The sequence below is a fragment of the Belonocnema kinseyi genome, chromosome 7 (genome assembly GCF_010883055.1).
Source record: "Belonocnema kinseyi isolate 2016_QV_RU_SX_M_011 chromosome 7, B_treatae_v1, whole genome shotgun sequence".
Classification (NCBI taxonomy): domain Eukaryota; kingdom Metazoa; phylum Arthropoda; class Insecta; order Hymenoptera; family Cynipidae; genus Belonocnema; species Belonocnema kinseyi.
In genome coordinates, this window is record NC_046663.1 from 145,318,676 (window position 1) to 145,333,910 (window position 15,235).

General features: G+C 34.3%; 1 protein-coding gene across 3 annotated transcripts in view; it reads right to left on the reverse strand.

The window, feature by feature from the left end:
- Window positions 1-15,235, reverse strand: part of LOC117175964 (E3 ubiquitin-protein ligase Nedd-4) — a 398,451-nt gene that overhangs the window by 282,182 nt on the left and 101,034 nt on the right. For all 3 annotated transcript variants that reach the window (XM_033365849.1, XM_033365848.1, XM_033365850.1), the window contains exon 4: window positions 5,708-5,885. In XM_033365849.1, coding sequence (XP_033221740.1) covers window positions 5,708-5,885 — 178 coding nt within the window. The remainder of the gene's footprint in view (window positions 1-5,707; window positions 5,886-15,235) is intronic.

Consider the following 15,235-nt stretch of genomic DNA (forward strand, 5'->3'; position numbering starts at 1 on the left):
CGACGTACGGTTAACGCTGCCTACTACTGCCAGCTGCTGGAGGCAGCAAAAGCCGCTTACAGAAGCAAAAGACGCGGTAACCCCATCAGAAACGTCATCCTTGTTCATTACAATGCCAGGCCACATACGGCGGGTGAAACGAAAAAAAAACTGGACGATATGCATTGGGAAACCCTTGAGCATCCTCCATACAGCCCAGATTTGTCACCCTGTGACAAATTGAGGAATAGCGTCAATTGCTTCTGCTTGACCGTTTGACGCGGCTTCGTCTAACTGATGGTCATTTCCGTCGTTTCCCACGCCAAATCAACCTGTTGTTTAATCTCCATTGCTCGGTCCTCTATAACATGTAGATTAGTCCTGATGTCCTTCACCTTAGCGATAAGATCTCTCAGTGCGACTTTTTGTATATTATGATACTTTGCAGCAAATTTCGGTTTTAAATTGTATCCTTTTTCCATTTTCGTTTTAAACTTCGCACTTTCGTAATAGAGACGCACCAATTCCTCTTTCATTGTGGTATCCCAATTGATGCTCTCCCACGGTATTTCTGTCGAGGTGGTTAGCTGCCAATAGCTAACGCTAGCCAAAGCATACTCAGCAGGCATAGTTGATGTTCCACTGCTTACCGTTTGTCGCAGATATTCTTGCTGGCCAGCAGTTTGATTAGTAAGATCTGCCTGACCATCTCGCAGCTCACCATCGTCACCGTCCCACATGTTGTGGCCCCCAACTGTGGCTCCAGGGGCGCCCCGACGATCCTCGGGAAGCGGCAAACATTTCAAAATCTTTAATATGCTCTCCATTTTTCATTTATGGGTTTTGGTGTTCTTTTTAGTCCCTCTCCTCTTCATTATCAGTCACGGACGCATTTTTACAATACAATCAAGTGATCCGATGAGAGCAGCGTGTCCCGACACATGGGACAAAGCCTGTTTTTTACCCCACCATTGACGGACTGAGCTGCAGTCAAGTATACGATTGGGGGACCTACAGCTTAAGCGGAGTTCCGAACCACCAGAACCTAGGTAAAGGTACATAGAAAAATGTCCAGAGGTACCGGCTCAGGGATCGAACCCCGGAGCTCTGAGGTGAAATCAAACAAATTAATTGTTTTAAATAATTAATTTTTGTCACAGGCTTAAGATGGGTACTGCCCAATATGTCGAAGGCATTTTTGCTTAGAGTTGGGTTTTATTTTTGATATTTAACACGGAGCTGTCCCGATATATATCATCAGTCACGGACGCATTTTTATATTCAAAATTAAAATTAAAGTTTCCACGTAAGTTAGGTTCACTCTCGATGCTTGTATATTCGGTGGTAACCAGTGATGGTTGTCCCACCATCTTTGAACTTTTCCCTTTCCAGTTTAAGCCAATCAGAACGTCGGGGCCTTTCCATTACTGTCCACGTTGACGGCAAGAGTGACTCGAGGGGCATGTCTGCCATGTTATTAGAAACACCCGACTAGATTAGATTAGACTCTTGGTTTTTATTCAGCAATCTCGTAGTAATTAAATAATAAAAAACTTATAATTAATTCACCTTCTTTTAAACACAAATAAAATTTTAAGAATTATTAGATATTAATAAGATATCAAGAAATTTTGAAAAGATTGAACATTAATTAAAAAATTGAAATGAATTAAAATAATTTAATCACAGTTTGTGTACCGATCAAGTCCGTTTATTATTTGAAATTTCGATGCATTTAGCCGCGACTTAGTGTGCCACCTTTTCAGATTATTGTAGATTTCGAAGAAAAAATTTAAAGCTTTTGAGGAATTGTGGAAGGCTTCAAAAAAGTAAAAACATTTTTTGTAAGATCTCAGCGTAATTTATATATGTTATTTTTCTTATTTAGAAGAATTATTTTAAGGGTATGTTTAAAAAGATTTACAAAGATTCTCAAAATTAGCAAAAGCATTGTGGAAGGTTCTAAGGAATTTATTTTTAATTTTGCATAATTTTCTTAATTTCAAAAGATATTTAGAAGTTCTGGAAACATTTCACACATACTTTAAATCCTGAAAAAATGTTTAAGAACATGTACATTTTTCAATCTATTGACATAAAATTTAGAAGTTGTGCAAGATTTTTAAACTATTTAAAGGAAAATTAATATAACTACTAATATGAAAAGTGTTTAGTTTAAAAAATTATTCCTTCAATCTTTCATGTGTCTGCCTTACAATTGGTTAAAGTTTTATCATTTTGTAAATTTCTAAATTTATTCATTGTTTCTTCAATTATTATGTGAAAAGTGTTAGTACTTTTCATTTTATACATGTAAATTAGTGCGCATTTGAATATAAACTTTTTGAATTAAAAAGTTTTAAACTTCTATTAGAAAATTTAAAAATTGAAGAATTGCATTATGATTGCTTTCATTTTCTGTTAAGATTTTATTATTACAAATGCAAAAATTGTAGGTACAGGTTTTTCCAATTATTTTATTTTAAGGCTAACGTACATAAAAACTACTTATTAAATGTAAATATTTAAATATTGCTGTAATAAAATGGCATAATGAACCATTAAAAATATTGTGAATTAACATGAGAAATTTGGATTTTTCGAAAAATGGAACTCATGTTCTAGGGCTTCATCGAAACGTGCTCAACTTTCTAGGGATTGAAGAGGAGTGTCTATGAAATCAAACCATACTAATAACTTTCATTCCCCCCCCCCACACACACCTTCCTCGCAGTGCCACAAATATGGCCCAAAAATATAAACACTACATTTTTACGTATTATTGTTACTATTGAGCAATTTCCGTCGTCTATTTCATACAAATAATTAATAACTGACAATTTCAATATTTACAATGACTTTTTAAAGAATTTTCAATTGTTTTAACAAATGTAAATTATTTCAACAATTACTTATTTCAAAAAATGTAAAAAATAATCGTACTTTCTGATTGAAATGCAATATGTTGCCATTGTCTCGAATAGCACATTTTTCTTAAGCCATTATGTAATTATTTAAACTACTATTTATTGTTTATTTTCAAAATTTCTAAAAATTGAGCCATAGATGTCCACTTTTTTCCAATTGGTATGCTATGCTTCTTTTGGTTGAATAAATACATAATTTTGATAGATTTCTTCTAATGTTTACCAAATTTCTATTTGTTTAAACAATTTTTTTCTCAAGCAATTATTTTTCAATAACTAAAAAATTAAATAAAATAGAACACATAAAATTAATTAGGATTTTTAAAGTATTTTTCATAAAATAATTATTTAAACAAATTATGTTTGTTTAAATAATAAAAAATTGGTAAATATATTCTTTCTATGCACTATACAGTCAGAAACATAATTGTATGTGTTTTATTTTATTTTTTAGTTATCGAAAAAAACTTCTTAAGAATATAAATTTTATTTAAACAAATATAAATTTATAAAACATTTGAAGATATTTATCAAAATTATGTAATTATACAATAAAACGTAGCATAAGATGCTAATTTGAAAAGAAAATTGATATCTCTAACTGAATTTTTAGAAATTTGGAAAATATACAATAAATAATGATTTAAATAATTACATAATGTTTTTCGATAAATTTACTAATGCAAAAAATGATAGGGAATAATATTTAAAAAACGAGCTTTACGTTAGATTGATCCATTAATTTGAGAGAGAGCAACGCACCGTACGATAGAGTAAGAGAAAAGGGACCCTCGCATTCATTTAATAATTTTCGTTGATTGAAAGATCTTACTCAAATTTTAAGAAATCCAAGGGACCAGGGAAAATGTTTTAAGGGAGCGTTGAACTGACCTGACTCGAGCAAGCATTCGTCACATTCTGCACAAAAAACTACAAAACAAAGGTCAACTCTGTATGAGTAATCCTCGCGCTACGGGCTCGATCTTTGTCCATAGACTTTTTAAAACTAAAGGCGAAAGCATCGATAACAGTAATTTGGTAATTGTGAATTTTCTTTTTTAAAGCTCCTTCGGCCTTAACGAACACATTATCATCACGTATCTCGTGCTTCGCACTCGAGTTTATCCCTCAAGTTTTATATCATTCCCATAAATGTATATTATTATAATTCATAACTTACATTGGTACACACACCCTGTATATATAATTATGTATATGCATATGTATATATATATATTTTTTTTTGAAAATGCATTTATATATTTGAGAATCTTTCAAACATTGTGAAATTGTTACATTTTCGTGTGTTATTTGGAATTTTGTAAATACTTTAACTCGGGTAATTTTCGGTTTTATGAAAAAAGTCATCAGGATAAACTGTTCAACTTTTTGAATGCTATAAACATCCGTACAGAAAAATTTTGAATTTTGAAAAAAGTGGTATCAAATATATACAAAATTCGCTCACTTTTTGAATTTTATATCCAAAATAACTGGCTAACAAACTTGACCTTCAGTTTAGGACACTAAAAGAGTGTACCAGAGGCCAATCCAACAGATTAATTGTTTCAAAAGTTATCGTGTTTACAGACATACATACATCCATACATACATACAGACATACAGAAAGACATACAGACATACAGAAAGACATACAGCGTTTCGTAAAAACCTGTTATTCGGATTCAGGGGGTCTCGAAACGTGAACGTTTAAAAAAAATGGGGGGTCAAATTTCGGAAAAAATCTAATACCTTCTCTGATGTGAACATAAAAATCTCTGAATTGTTTAATAAAAAGTGTCTGGATGCTTAAAGTCTTACGGATGAGGATTTTTCATAAAATGAGATAAAATTATTTTTTGATTCTTTAGTTGCTCACTAACAGATTCCAAGAAAGATTTTTTTGTAGAATAAGAAACATGTTTTGTTTTCTAATCAATTTTGAATATAGCGGCCGCTCGCGCCTTTTTCACCGAACACAGAGATTAACTAAATCTGTGTGACGTTGTTCTTCGCAGGGAAATCGAAACTACCTGAATTACGCAAGCGCACAAGCTTTATAAAAATTATCTATAAACATACATTTCAATGTAAAAATGTTGAGTTTACAGTAAATCAATCGTGGCGAGATAATGCAGCGATAGCTTTGTCACAGTCAACCCGTAAAAATTAAAAAAACGGCTGATCTTAAAACCAAAAAACGAATGCATCAGTATGTGATTGACTAAAAACATCTGGAAGGAATTTCACAGCCAAGATCCGTTAGTTCTTGTGCGGACTAGGGATCCGTCATCACACACTTAACAAGTCAAAGCTGCTAAAAATTAGGCAGCATATTGTTAACAGAATACGGGTACTATCTGACGCTAGGAGAAGTCTTGAGCGAAGAGAAAGATAGATCAGAGAAAACCAACAGTATTTCTCTGTCCCATCTCGACTATTCCAAGAATCTCCAGTTACTGTCAACCATGCGCCCAAACCAGAGGAGGTCGAAGCATTTTAGAGAGGTGTCTGGGAAGTTCAGCATCGACTAGAAGAAGACTCAAAGAACATAATTAGCTTCAAGGATCTTGGCAATGCCCTCGTAAGCCCAGAGGATACTTTCAGGCCAAACATCACTTTTTTAGCATCTGCGCCGACACATTTAAATCAAATGGTTCTTTGCCAGCAGTGCCATAATTCCACTTAGCATTTTTTTGCATTTGTTACTAAAAAAATAGTGTTACGCGTCAACACGTAATTTGTATTTTTTATTAGAGGTTGTTTCTTGTTCTGTAAAATTATACTAAAAAATTGAGTACCTCTGTTGGTTGTTCTACTGGACTACTGTTAGATGTAGGAGTTGGTTGATCTAGTAATTCCCAGCCACCGGAATCAGATGTTCTCTCAGCTTCACTGGCCACAATGTTTATAGAATCTGAGACGTAAGCATGATACACCTCCAGTGTTCCTCTAACTCTGGATCTCTGACTGGAATTACTATATTTTAGGCACAAAAATGGTATCATTATTAATTTTAAAACATTGGTGTAAAAAATATGAAAAACAAGGTAAATGAGTTTCGCCAAGAGTAATGTGCTATACTAGACATAGAATGTACATGAATGAATGTACATGCTTATGTAATTTCGAGCGTGCGTCTTACCCAATGACATAATATGAGAGTATATGCGTCTGAGTGCAAATCATTTGCCATCAAAAACCTCAAAATTCGCTGCACGAGAAATCTCCGGGGTCGCATGATCTTTTCCTGATAGTACAAAAATGGTTTCGTCAAAAAAGTGATGGCTGAGTTTTTTTATTAAACATTTATTTTTAAAAAGTTAACAAGGTTCTCCGATTTTCAAAAGTGGTCTGGCACGACAATGTTTATTGTACATAACCTCGATTACGCTCCTTTTCGATGATTTTTAGATATAAATATCCAATTTACATGAAACTTTGCGTGCCTAGATATTTCGGAGAAGTATACCAAATTATATTACAATTAGGATTCTGCCGCCCCCTACAATCCACGGAACTCCAACCCCGCATTTCCATACTATAAGATAACCCCAGCAATATGGGCATCAGTGCATAGTTTTGGGAGCGTTGAGTTGATATTTAAGCAGCCCCCCCCCCCCCTACAGAGCTTAAATAGATAAATTAGACTGCTCGAAACTAAGTGAAAATAAACAGTGCAATAACTAAGCATTAGCTGAGATGGACAGGACAAAAATCATCAAAAGGGTAAGAAGCATAAAATGAAAAGTATTTTATCTAGAACTAATTTTTTCGCTCACATAATTTAGTATTAATTGTAAGAAGAACTTTCGGTTCGGTACTAAAATAGTGTCTTTTAGTGAATTTAGTTATCTGTTCTGGTGTACTCCAAGAGCACTTCGACCTGTTTCGAAGCAGGTCGAAGTGAGAAGGAAAAAGTAAGGAGCAGCTCAGACTGCCTTCATAGTACACACGTGCAGATAACCGAAGGTGTAGTACTTTTTAAAACTGAGTAATTTTGTTGGGCTTTGAGATTATTTAAGACCAACGCACAGCCCGCGATGACCCGCTGACTCGTTAAAATAAATAATAAAGATAAAAACAAAGGTTACATTCCCCAAATTCATTTAGCTGATGAAATTTATATAGGAAATGCTATCGTGAAAAGGGTGAGGGATAGGTATACATTCAAGTCGCTCATGGAAGTGCAGATCCGGTAAAAGTCGTAGTTCCAAATATTATTTTGAAAGATTTTTAAGAAAGTAAGATTAGCCCATCAGGAAGATATTTTTCCAAAATGTAATAAGAAATAAAATGGTATACCATAAGTGGAGAAGCTAGGACAGAAAAACATATAGTATTACTTCGCCTTGGTTATTTGAATTCTGAAGAACAAGACCACGAGAGTAAATTAATAGATAAATATTTAGATCGCTTCCAGATTATAGGAAAACCCGCTGAAGCCACACTCAATTTCTACTTACTGACAAACAACCAATTATTACACGATCGTTGAAACTTGCACAAGTTCAAAAGGAAGGATAACAACATCAAATAAATTAGCTTAAAACAAAATTATCAAATTAACGCAATTTGAATATTGCTCGCAAGCCTTCTTTGTAAAGAAGACGCAAAATTTTGACAATAAACTCAAGTCGAAAATTATCCTCAAATTCAGATAACTCAATGAGAAAACTATAGGAGAATCTTATTCTCTCTCTAATATTCATGTGACTGTTTCAACTGTTCCCGGAATAGTTGTGGTAACAAATCAACATTCTTTAATGAAATACTTTTTTCCAAAATTATGAAATATTGAATAATTTACTTTTTACGGGGATTTCTTTACGAATGCGTTACCTTGAGAACGAATAAGGCTAGGAAAACGTTTAATAGCTCCAAATGTGCAGTTTTGCGATAACAGTGCATTGCAATAATTAAATTTATGATAAAATCATTGTTATTCAATGAATATCATCTTGAATATTTCTGACTTCCAGTCTTGTCATGTGGGTGGCACCGCGAGACAATTGGTAGAAATAGTACCCTTTCGATAACAGCAGATTATTCTTCTGATATATTTTTTACGTAACAATCGTTTCATTATAAATATAATTAATGCACTGTAGTCGCATCAGAAAACTGCATATTTTTAGCCATTAAACAGCATCATCTCTTTATATTTCTCAAAATAAAGTATTTAAAAATAAAATCCTCTTAAAAAGTAGATTATAGAATATTCCAGAAATTGAAATAATTTATTGCATTAACGAATGCGTTAAGGATATCTTGTGAATTTTTTTAAACGTTCCCCCAATCTGGGCTTCGCCGCTCGGCTCTGGCTGGGAAGGAATCGGCTTTTGAACTGCAAATCCTTTCCTTAGTCCAATAAAGTGCGGATAGACTATTATAGATGTCCGTTAAAATAGTTGGTATACTTCGCGTGTTTGCAAGCTCTGTCAACATTAATAAAATAATAAACTACCCGAGAAAAAAAGCCTTATCTGTACTCCTTGTAGCAGGATTGAATAAGTGAGTGGTTTAAACGAACGACGTAAATTAAAAATTATAATTTTTTATAGATAGCCAAAAACGGAAATGAATTTCGGAAAGATAAAAATAAAAAATGGAAGTCGGTAATAGAAAAACATAGAAATAATTAGTAGAAAAAATACGGGAATTAGAAAAGAAAGCCGCGTCAGTGGATACTTCCGCTACGTGGTCAGGCCACGCGCATCCTCCAGTAGTAAAAATCGAACGCTCACTTTTGCGAACATGCAGCGGTCAAGGGGACGGGTAGTCCTTACCGTAACCGGTGCAAAGGCAAACATTTATGAGAAAATAAGATTTGTGTCAATTCCAAAGAGATTTGCAAGGTAGATTGGATTTAAATTAACAAAAAAATATATGTTGTTGAAAAATTGTTTTAAACAAAGTACGTTTTTGAAAAAAAAAAATTTTTGTTTTTGGAAAATCTTATTTTTTGCATTTCAATGAAATTCAACGAAACCAACGCAATTTATTAGTTAAAACATTGTTTATGAAGAAAAAAATATATAAAAGTAATATAATTATACTAAGTATTTTCCCCATGCCCATATTTGCAAAGATAGAATTTCGTGCTTTCAGAGTGGACAAGTAAGAGTAAATATATTAAATAACATGAAAATACGATGATACCATTTATCATAAAAATAATGACAGTGCTTAAAAAATACAAGGAAATACTAAGTTCTCGACAAAACGCTCGCAGTTCGGGCACCTCATGTGTGTTCGACTACAAACAGCGGTTTCACACATGTTACATCTAGACCGTATGTTCTCTCTAATAACACTCAACGCTGCTGGTTCGGACTCATCCATCTCCAAAACTTTGTGTATAATTATTTTGATCGAAGCGCGTAATGTAGGTAACCCTAATCGTCGCCGAAGGAGCGGTTCCACCAAGCCAAACATTTTATCTACGGGCAAATCAGAATAAAAATTGAATAAATATATACTTTGAGGGACTTTCATAGAAACTTTGTGATTATATGTTTCATATATTTTGCAAAAATATTTTTCTTACTACAAAGAATATTGCAATTTTTCCAACTTTTTTGTTACAACTTCCAGTTTTTAGAATGTGTTGAGAAATTGTTTAATAACTACTTACAAAATATAAAAATTATCTTTATCCTAAACACACTTTATACAGAATTTGGAAGGCCATCAATGCCATGAAGAGAACATATTTTAGCTCTAGCATAGTTGAAATTAAGAGAACTTAATTAGTCATGAAAAAATGGGTATACGAAAACTTTTGCCTGGCAGTGTATATTTCATATACACGGTATTCCTTTGAATTTTATATAAAGCCGGTCAAACTATGCTGTATAAAAAATCATTAAATTATCTATTCATTTATCAACTTACCATAAATATCAGAGACTCCAAATAAACTTCTATCGTCACTGTCCTCGGAAAAATGCCCCTCTTTTAAATCCGACAGAGACGCTGCCATATCTTTCGCAGTTCGGAGATTATAGACCCGGACACTCATTCTGAAACATAAATTATTAAATAATTATTGTGAATTTATTATTCTTAGAAATGAATAACGAAAATGTACACAAATTTGAGCAAAATTTAATTTATTTACGGTGGCTATCGAATGCGAAAAAATATTTTCTTTGCAATTTATTTCAATAAATATATTCAAATATACAATTATTGCAAGAAAGATTAAATTTACTTACTTTCAATAGAAATCCAATTGCCCACAGTAAAATTCACTACTTTTATATTTCGGAGTCGGCAACGATGTTGCACGCACACAAGGAACACTTGTGCAAATATGCACTCACTCGAAGTTTAGTACTTGCTACTTCGGCAGCCAAGCCACAAATGAACGCGGACTCAACGGCAATAGATGCTAGAGAGGTACCGCATATTTGTCGTAATGGGTGTATACCTCGGAAAAGTGAAAGCGGAAAATGCCAGCAAATTGATAATTTTTCTAGTGCAGATTCACACCAGTGTACGTCGAGAGGGCTCAATGGTTCGCATGAAATTTCAGCAACTCTGTTTCCTTTCGGGTTAATTCAGGCCCCTTTTTAAATAATGTCAAAACTGGCCCATTAAATTTACAAATAATAATGAAAATAGTCCAAGTTATTTCTTAAATAATTTAATTAGTTTTAAAAGATGATACAAAATTAGCGAGGAGACATTTTAGGAAATATAGACGCGGTTTCTGAAGAGGAGGCATTAACTTGGTACCAAGCTAATCGCGATAATTGCCAAAATTTGGACCTATTCATTGAAAATTTCAAAGATGGATATTTAAACGAAAGACAATCAGAAATAATAAAAAATAAAATAAAATTTTGTAATTAGCCAAATTTAAAATAAGAGGTCAACTATTACACATTTTAGATAGAGGATAACAAAAAATAACAAAAATAAATGATCATGGAAATGATAAAAGTAAAAAGAATATTGAAAATAAGAATCACAATAGAGATCAAAAAGAAAATAATAATCAAAATCAACAAAGACAATTCAGATCTAGGTATCAGAATCAACAAAATAGACAATTTCAACGAAGATTTCTAAACAGGAATCCTAGATTTTTTAATTCAAGCTTTAAAAACAATAATAACTGTCAAAATAGTTCGGGATTCCAAAGAAATCCACGATTTAATAATAATTATAGTTTCAGAAATCAGAACACAACTGACCAATTATTAAACGCAATTAGTCAGCTGTTAGGAAACACACAAACACCTGAAAATAAAAACAATCTGAAAATACCGGCGCCTTTATATAACGCGGACGAAAGTAATAATAAGTCAGAACAGAAGAAAGATATTATAAAAATTCAAATCACGAAAATAGTAGGGATAATAAAAAAGTGAAATGAATCCAAGTCGACAGGATTTTGTGGATCCAAATTTAGGAAACTGAAATTTTAATTACAAATAGCGAGAACCAATTACATGCTATAATTGCGGGAAAATAGGCTATTTTCGACAAAAGACCTTTAGAATTACTCGACATAGAAAAAAACTGATCGAACGAAGCAAGGTTTCACCTTATATATCCATCAGCCCATCAAGCCTTATAACATAATCATAGTCTCACCAAATTTAGAGTAACATTTAAAATATTTAGAAACTGTTTTAAATAAAATATAAAATTCAGGTTCAACGATAGGATTAAATAAATGAGAATTTGATATTTCCGAAATAAGATATTTAGGATTTAAGTCAATGGAAAAGGTTTGCAAGTAGATGAGGACAAAATAGAACCTTATTTAAATTTTCTGAGACCAAAAACGGCGAAACAAATAAAAAGATTAATAGGAATGGCATTATGGTACAGGAAATTTATCCAAAATTTGCGGACAATTGTAAAACCACTACAGAAACTTTTAAAAAAAGTACAGTGAGAATGGACTGACAAACAAGAACAGGCATTTACGACTATTAAACACTTACTAATAGCATCAATTTTAGCCTGCCCTGATTTTGGAAATCCATTTCACCTTGAAATCGATGCTAGTGTTATTGGATTAGGAGTTTTTTAACACAATCAATAAACGGCGAAAATCATTTAATAGCTTTAGCAAGTAGAAAAAAAGTGTTTAGCAGTAGTCTGGGCAATACGAAAGTATAGGCCGTATCTAGAGGGATATTCATTTAAAGTCATTACCGATCATATTGACTTGAAATGGCTTCATAATTTAATAAATCCAACTAGCAGATTAGCAAGATGGGCTTAAGAATTACTAGAGTATGATTATGTAATTGTGCTGTATGTCAAAAGGACATAGTTGAAAGTTGGGAGCCAGGCACGTACGCCATCGCCTCTCTCTTTCCATCCGACGCGCCCTCTCTTTCCTCTTTCTCTCTATCTCTTCCCCCTCTCTCAGGCGCACGGCGTACATAGTCAGGGATCTCAACGTAAGCTTTCCCTCATAACCAAAGGGGTCAGTTTTCGATTTTTATATTTTTAGTCGTATAGCCAAAAGGGGCCGACCCCCCCCCCCTATTATATTATATTAGACATTAAATTTAAACATAAAAGTCACAATAAGTGATGTCCACTTAAATTGCGATTTTTGTACAGCGTCTGTTAAAATAGATCCAGTCTGCCTTAAATTTAGAACTTCACCCCCTTATAAGAATAAGTTTCAATTAAGTAGGAATAGAAGGATCGCAAAGTTATTCGGTTTACGGGGTCTTTGTAAATAAACGAAGAAAATTAATTGATGAACATTGCTGAATAATAACCGGCGACCGTTCTATTCGACCTAGCTTCGAAATTCCTTCTGAATTTCGAAGTTAGGATAGGTTCTAGGCAATTCCAAAGTTATCTAATTTTTAGGTGAATATTTATATTTTGTAATTAAACATTTTTAATCACGATGTGGACGCGTGAGGGCCAAAATAATGCGGTCGGGCAGCGCTCACCCCTCCACTTGGCTGTGACTCCGTTGTCAACCTCACGGACAATCAGCGGACGTTCTTACTTCGTTGAAGCGCGCACGCCTCATGCACTTAAATACCGGTACTCAAGTAGAATCCGACACTTGGTCTCTTGTCGAGCAATCGAGAAGCATCTGGACTGTGGGAGCTGAAATAAAATCTCTATTTTTGGAAACGAAGACGAAAATATTTTTTTCACTTTTACTCATCTACTTACCCTCAATTTCTTTCCTCCCTCCCCTTATAGTCCATCCTCACAGTTTCATCCTAACCCTCACTCACTCTCTCTCTCTCTCTCTCTCTCTCTCTCTCTCTCCATCTCCCTCTTTCATTTTTCTGAGGCCGGTACGCTTATCTGACAGCTCCGCAAGCCTCTATCTATCTCTCTCATTTTTCCGAGGCCGGTATGCTTTTCTTACAGCTCCGCATGCCTCTCCCTCTCTGTATCTCTCTCTTTTTTTCCGAGGCCGGTACTTCCGTTATTTCTCTCTCCCGTCGATCCCGGAAAAATCAGAAATACTACACGCTCTCCAAGAAGGAACTACTTCGCAATGCCAGCCACACATAATAAAGCACCACATGGGCCCTCCGCCAAAACTTCGTGCTCGCGGAGCGTAGCCCTCTAGCCTTCGCACAGTGGGCCAGGAGACCCGATTTCGTAGCCAAAAGTCGATTCGCGAATTCGGAAAAATGAAATGGACTACTAAACTGAGGAAGAATTGAAGTATTTTTGACGACAATTATACGTTGATTGATGAATTTTTGTTCCGATGATATAGGCACAAAGTATAAAATCTTGCTAAAATTAGTAATGCTACTGACGTTCGTGGAATACGTTCTTTTATTCCAAGAAATCAATTCCAAACCTCCTACCTACATTTGTTTTATTAATCAAAGTGTAAACTTTCTCTGAAGTCAATTGAATCTGGAATTGTCAATTGCAATTTGATACAATCATATTATTAGTGAATGTAGAACCAGATTATACAGCAGAGCACCTGCTTCCGATTGCTCATAACATGACATAACACAACATATTGAGTTCTAAAATATATGAATGTCTTCCTTAGGATGTGGACTTGAGCATAGGTGTGCTACTTTTTGCTACTTTTCATTTGTTTCGCTGCTTATAGTATATATATATATACATGGCCGCGCACGACCATGCCATGGCGTGTAGAGCGCTGCGCTGATGCTGGCTTACCTTCATTTGTTTTCCTAGCCGCATCAACGAGGACGCGCGAATTCACTTGTTTCGGCAATCCTCTTTCCGTCCACATTCCGTGCATAGATATTAATAAAATATTAATGAACATAATTGATGTATAAAATATATACATGTTCAATATATAAACTTTCTGAATAAATTAACTAATTATTCTTTTCTCTTCTCCCTGTTTGTCACTGTCGTTCCCATATTGTGTTCCATATTTCAACATTTTGTCATATAAAATGACGAAATTCACTAAAAGGGAAGTTCTTGGAGAACTCCTCAAAACTGATCATGTAGAAACAACTGTATTCTACATTTTATCAAAACTGGAATTGAATGTCAATAACATTGAAAGTGCAGATGTTGAGAGATTAAAAGCCTCTTTGAGAGCTCTCAAAACTAGACACTCTGAAAAATACAAAGCTGCGAGGAGGATCATGGATAAGTTTGAGACGAAAAATGCTGAATGGTTGAATTCCGAATTCCCAGTTTTATTGACTATGAAAACTGAGCGAGAACATCTAACATCTTCTCATCTTGGTCGGCCCAGCCTAGAATTTCATGAGAAATCTGATCGCTCAAAGCGGCGGGAATCTGCACAAATCAGTACTGAACAGAAGCACGATCCGGAGAAACTATTAATGGTTTCATGCTATGCAGCAAATCGAACTGATAAGAAAGATTTGTATACTGTTCTCAAGAAGGTTTCAGGAAACTTGGAGCAACCAAGAAAAGTTAGAAAATTGTTGGAGGCAGCGGAAATTCCAATAAAAAAAAAGACTGCTGAAGAAGCTCTTACTTTCCTTCTCGATAATTCCCTAACTAAATATGTGTACACAAATATACGGTTGGAAAGCAAAAACTGTGGTGCTGATATTTGGCCGTCGTACAATTGTGTTAGAGAAGTTAAGATGCAATGTAGACCACCCGAAGAAAACATTGCGATTTCAGAGAAAAAAGCAGAGGTAACTCTGCAGGCCTTGTTGAATCACACTTCCAGTAGGATTGTGGAATCGCAAAGGGAAGTCATAATCCAGCATATGCATAATTTGGTGAAACGGAACAGAGCGTCTCAATCGCCAAGATCTTGTCGCCCTATTCAGATACTGCAGACTAAAGAAACCGAGGCAATTGTTTTGAATCAAAAAAAGAACATTGAGAAT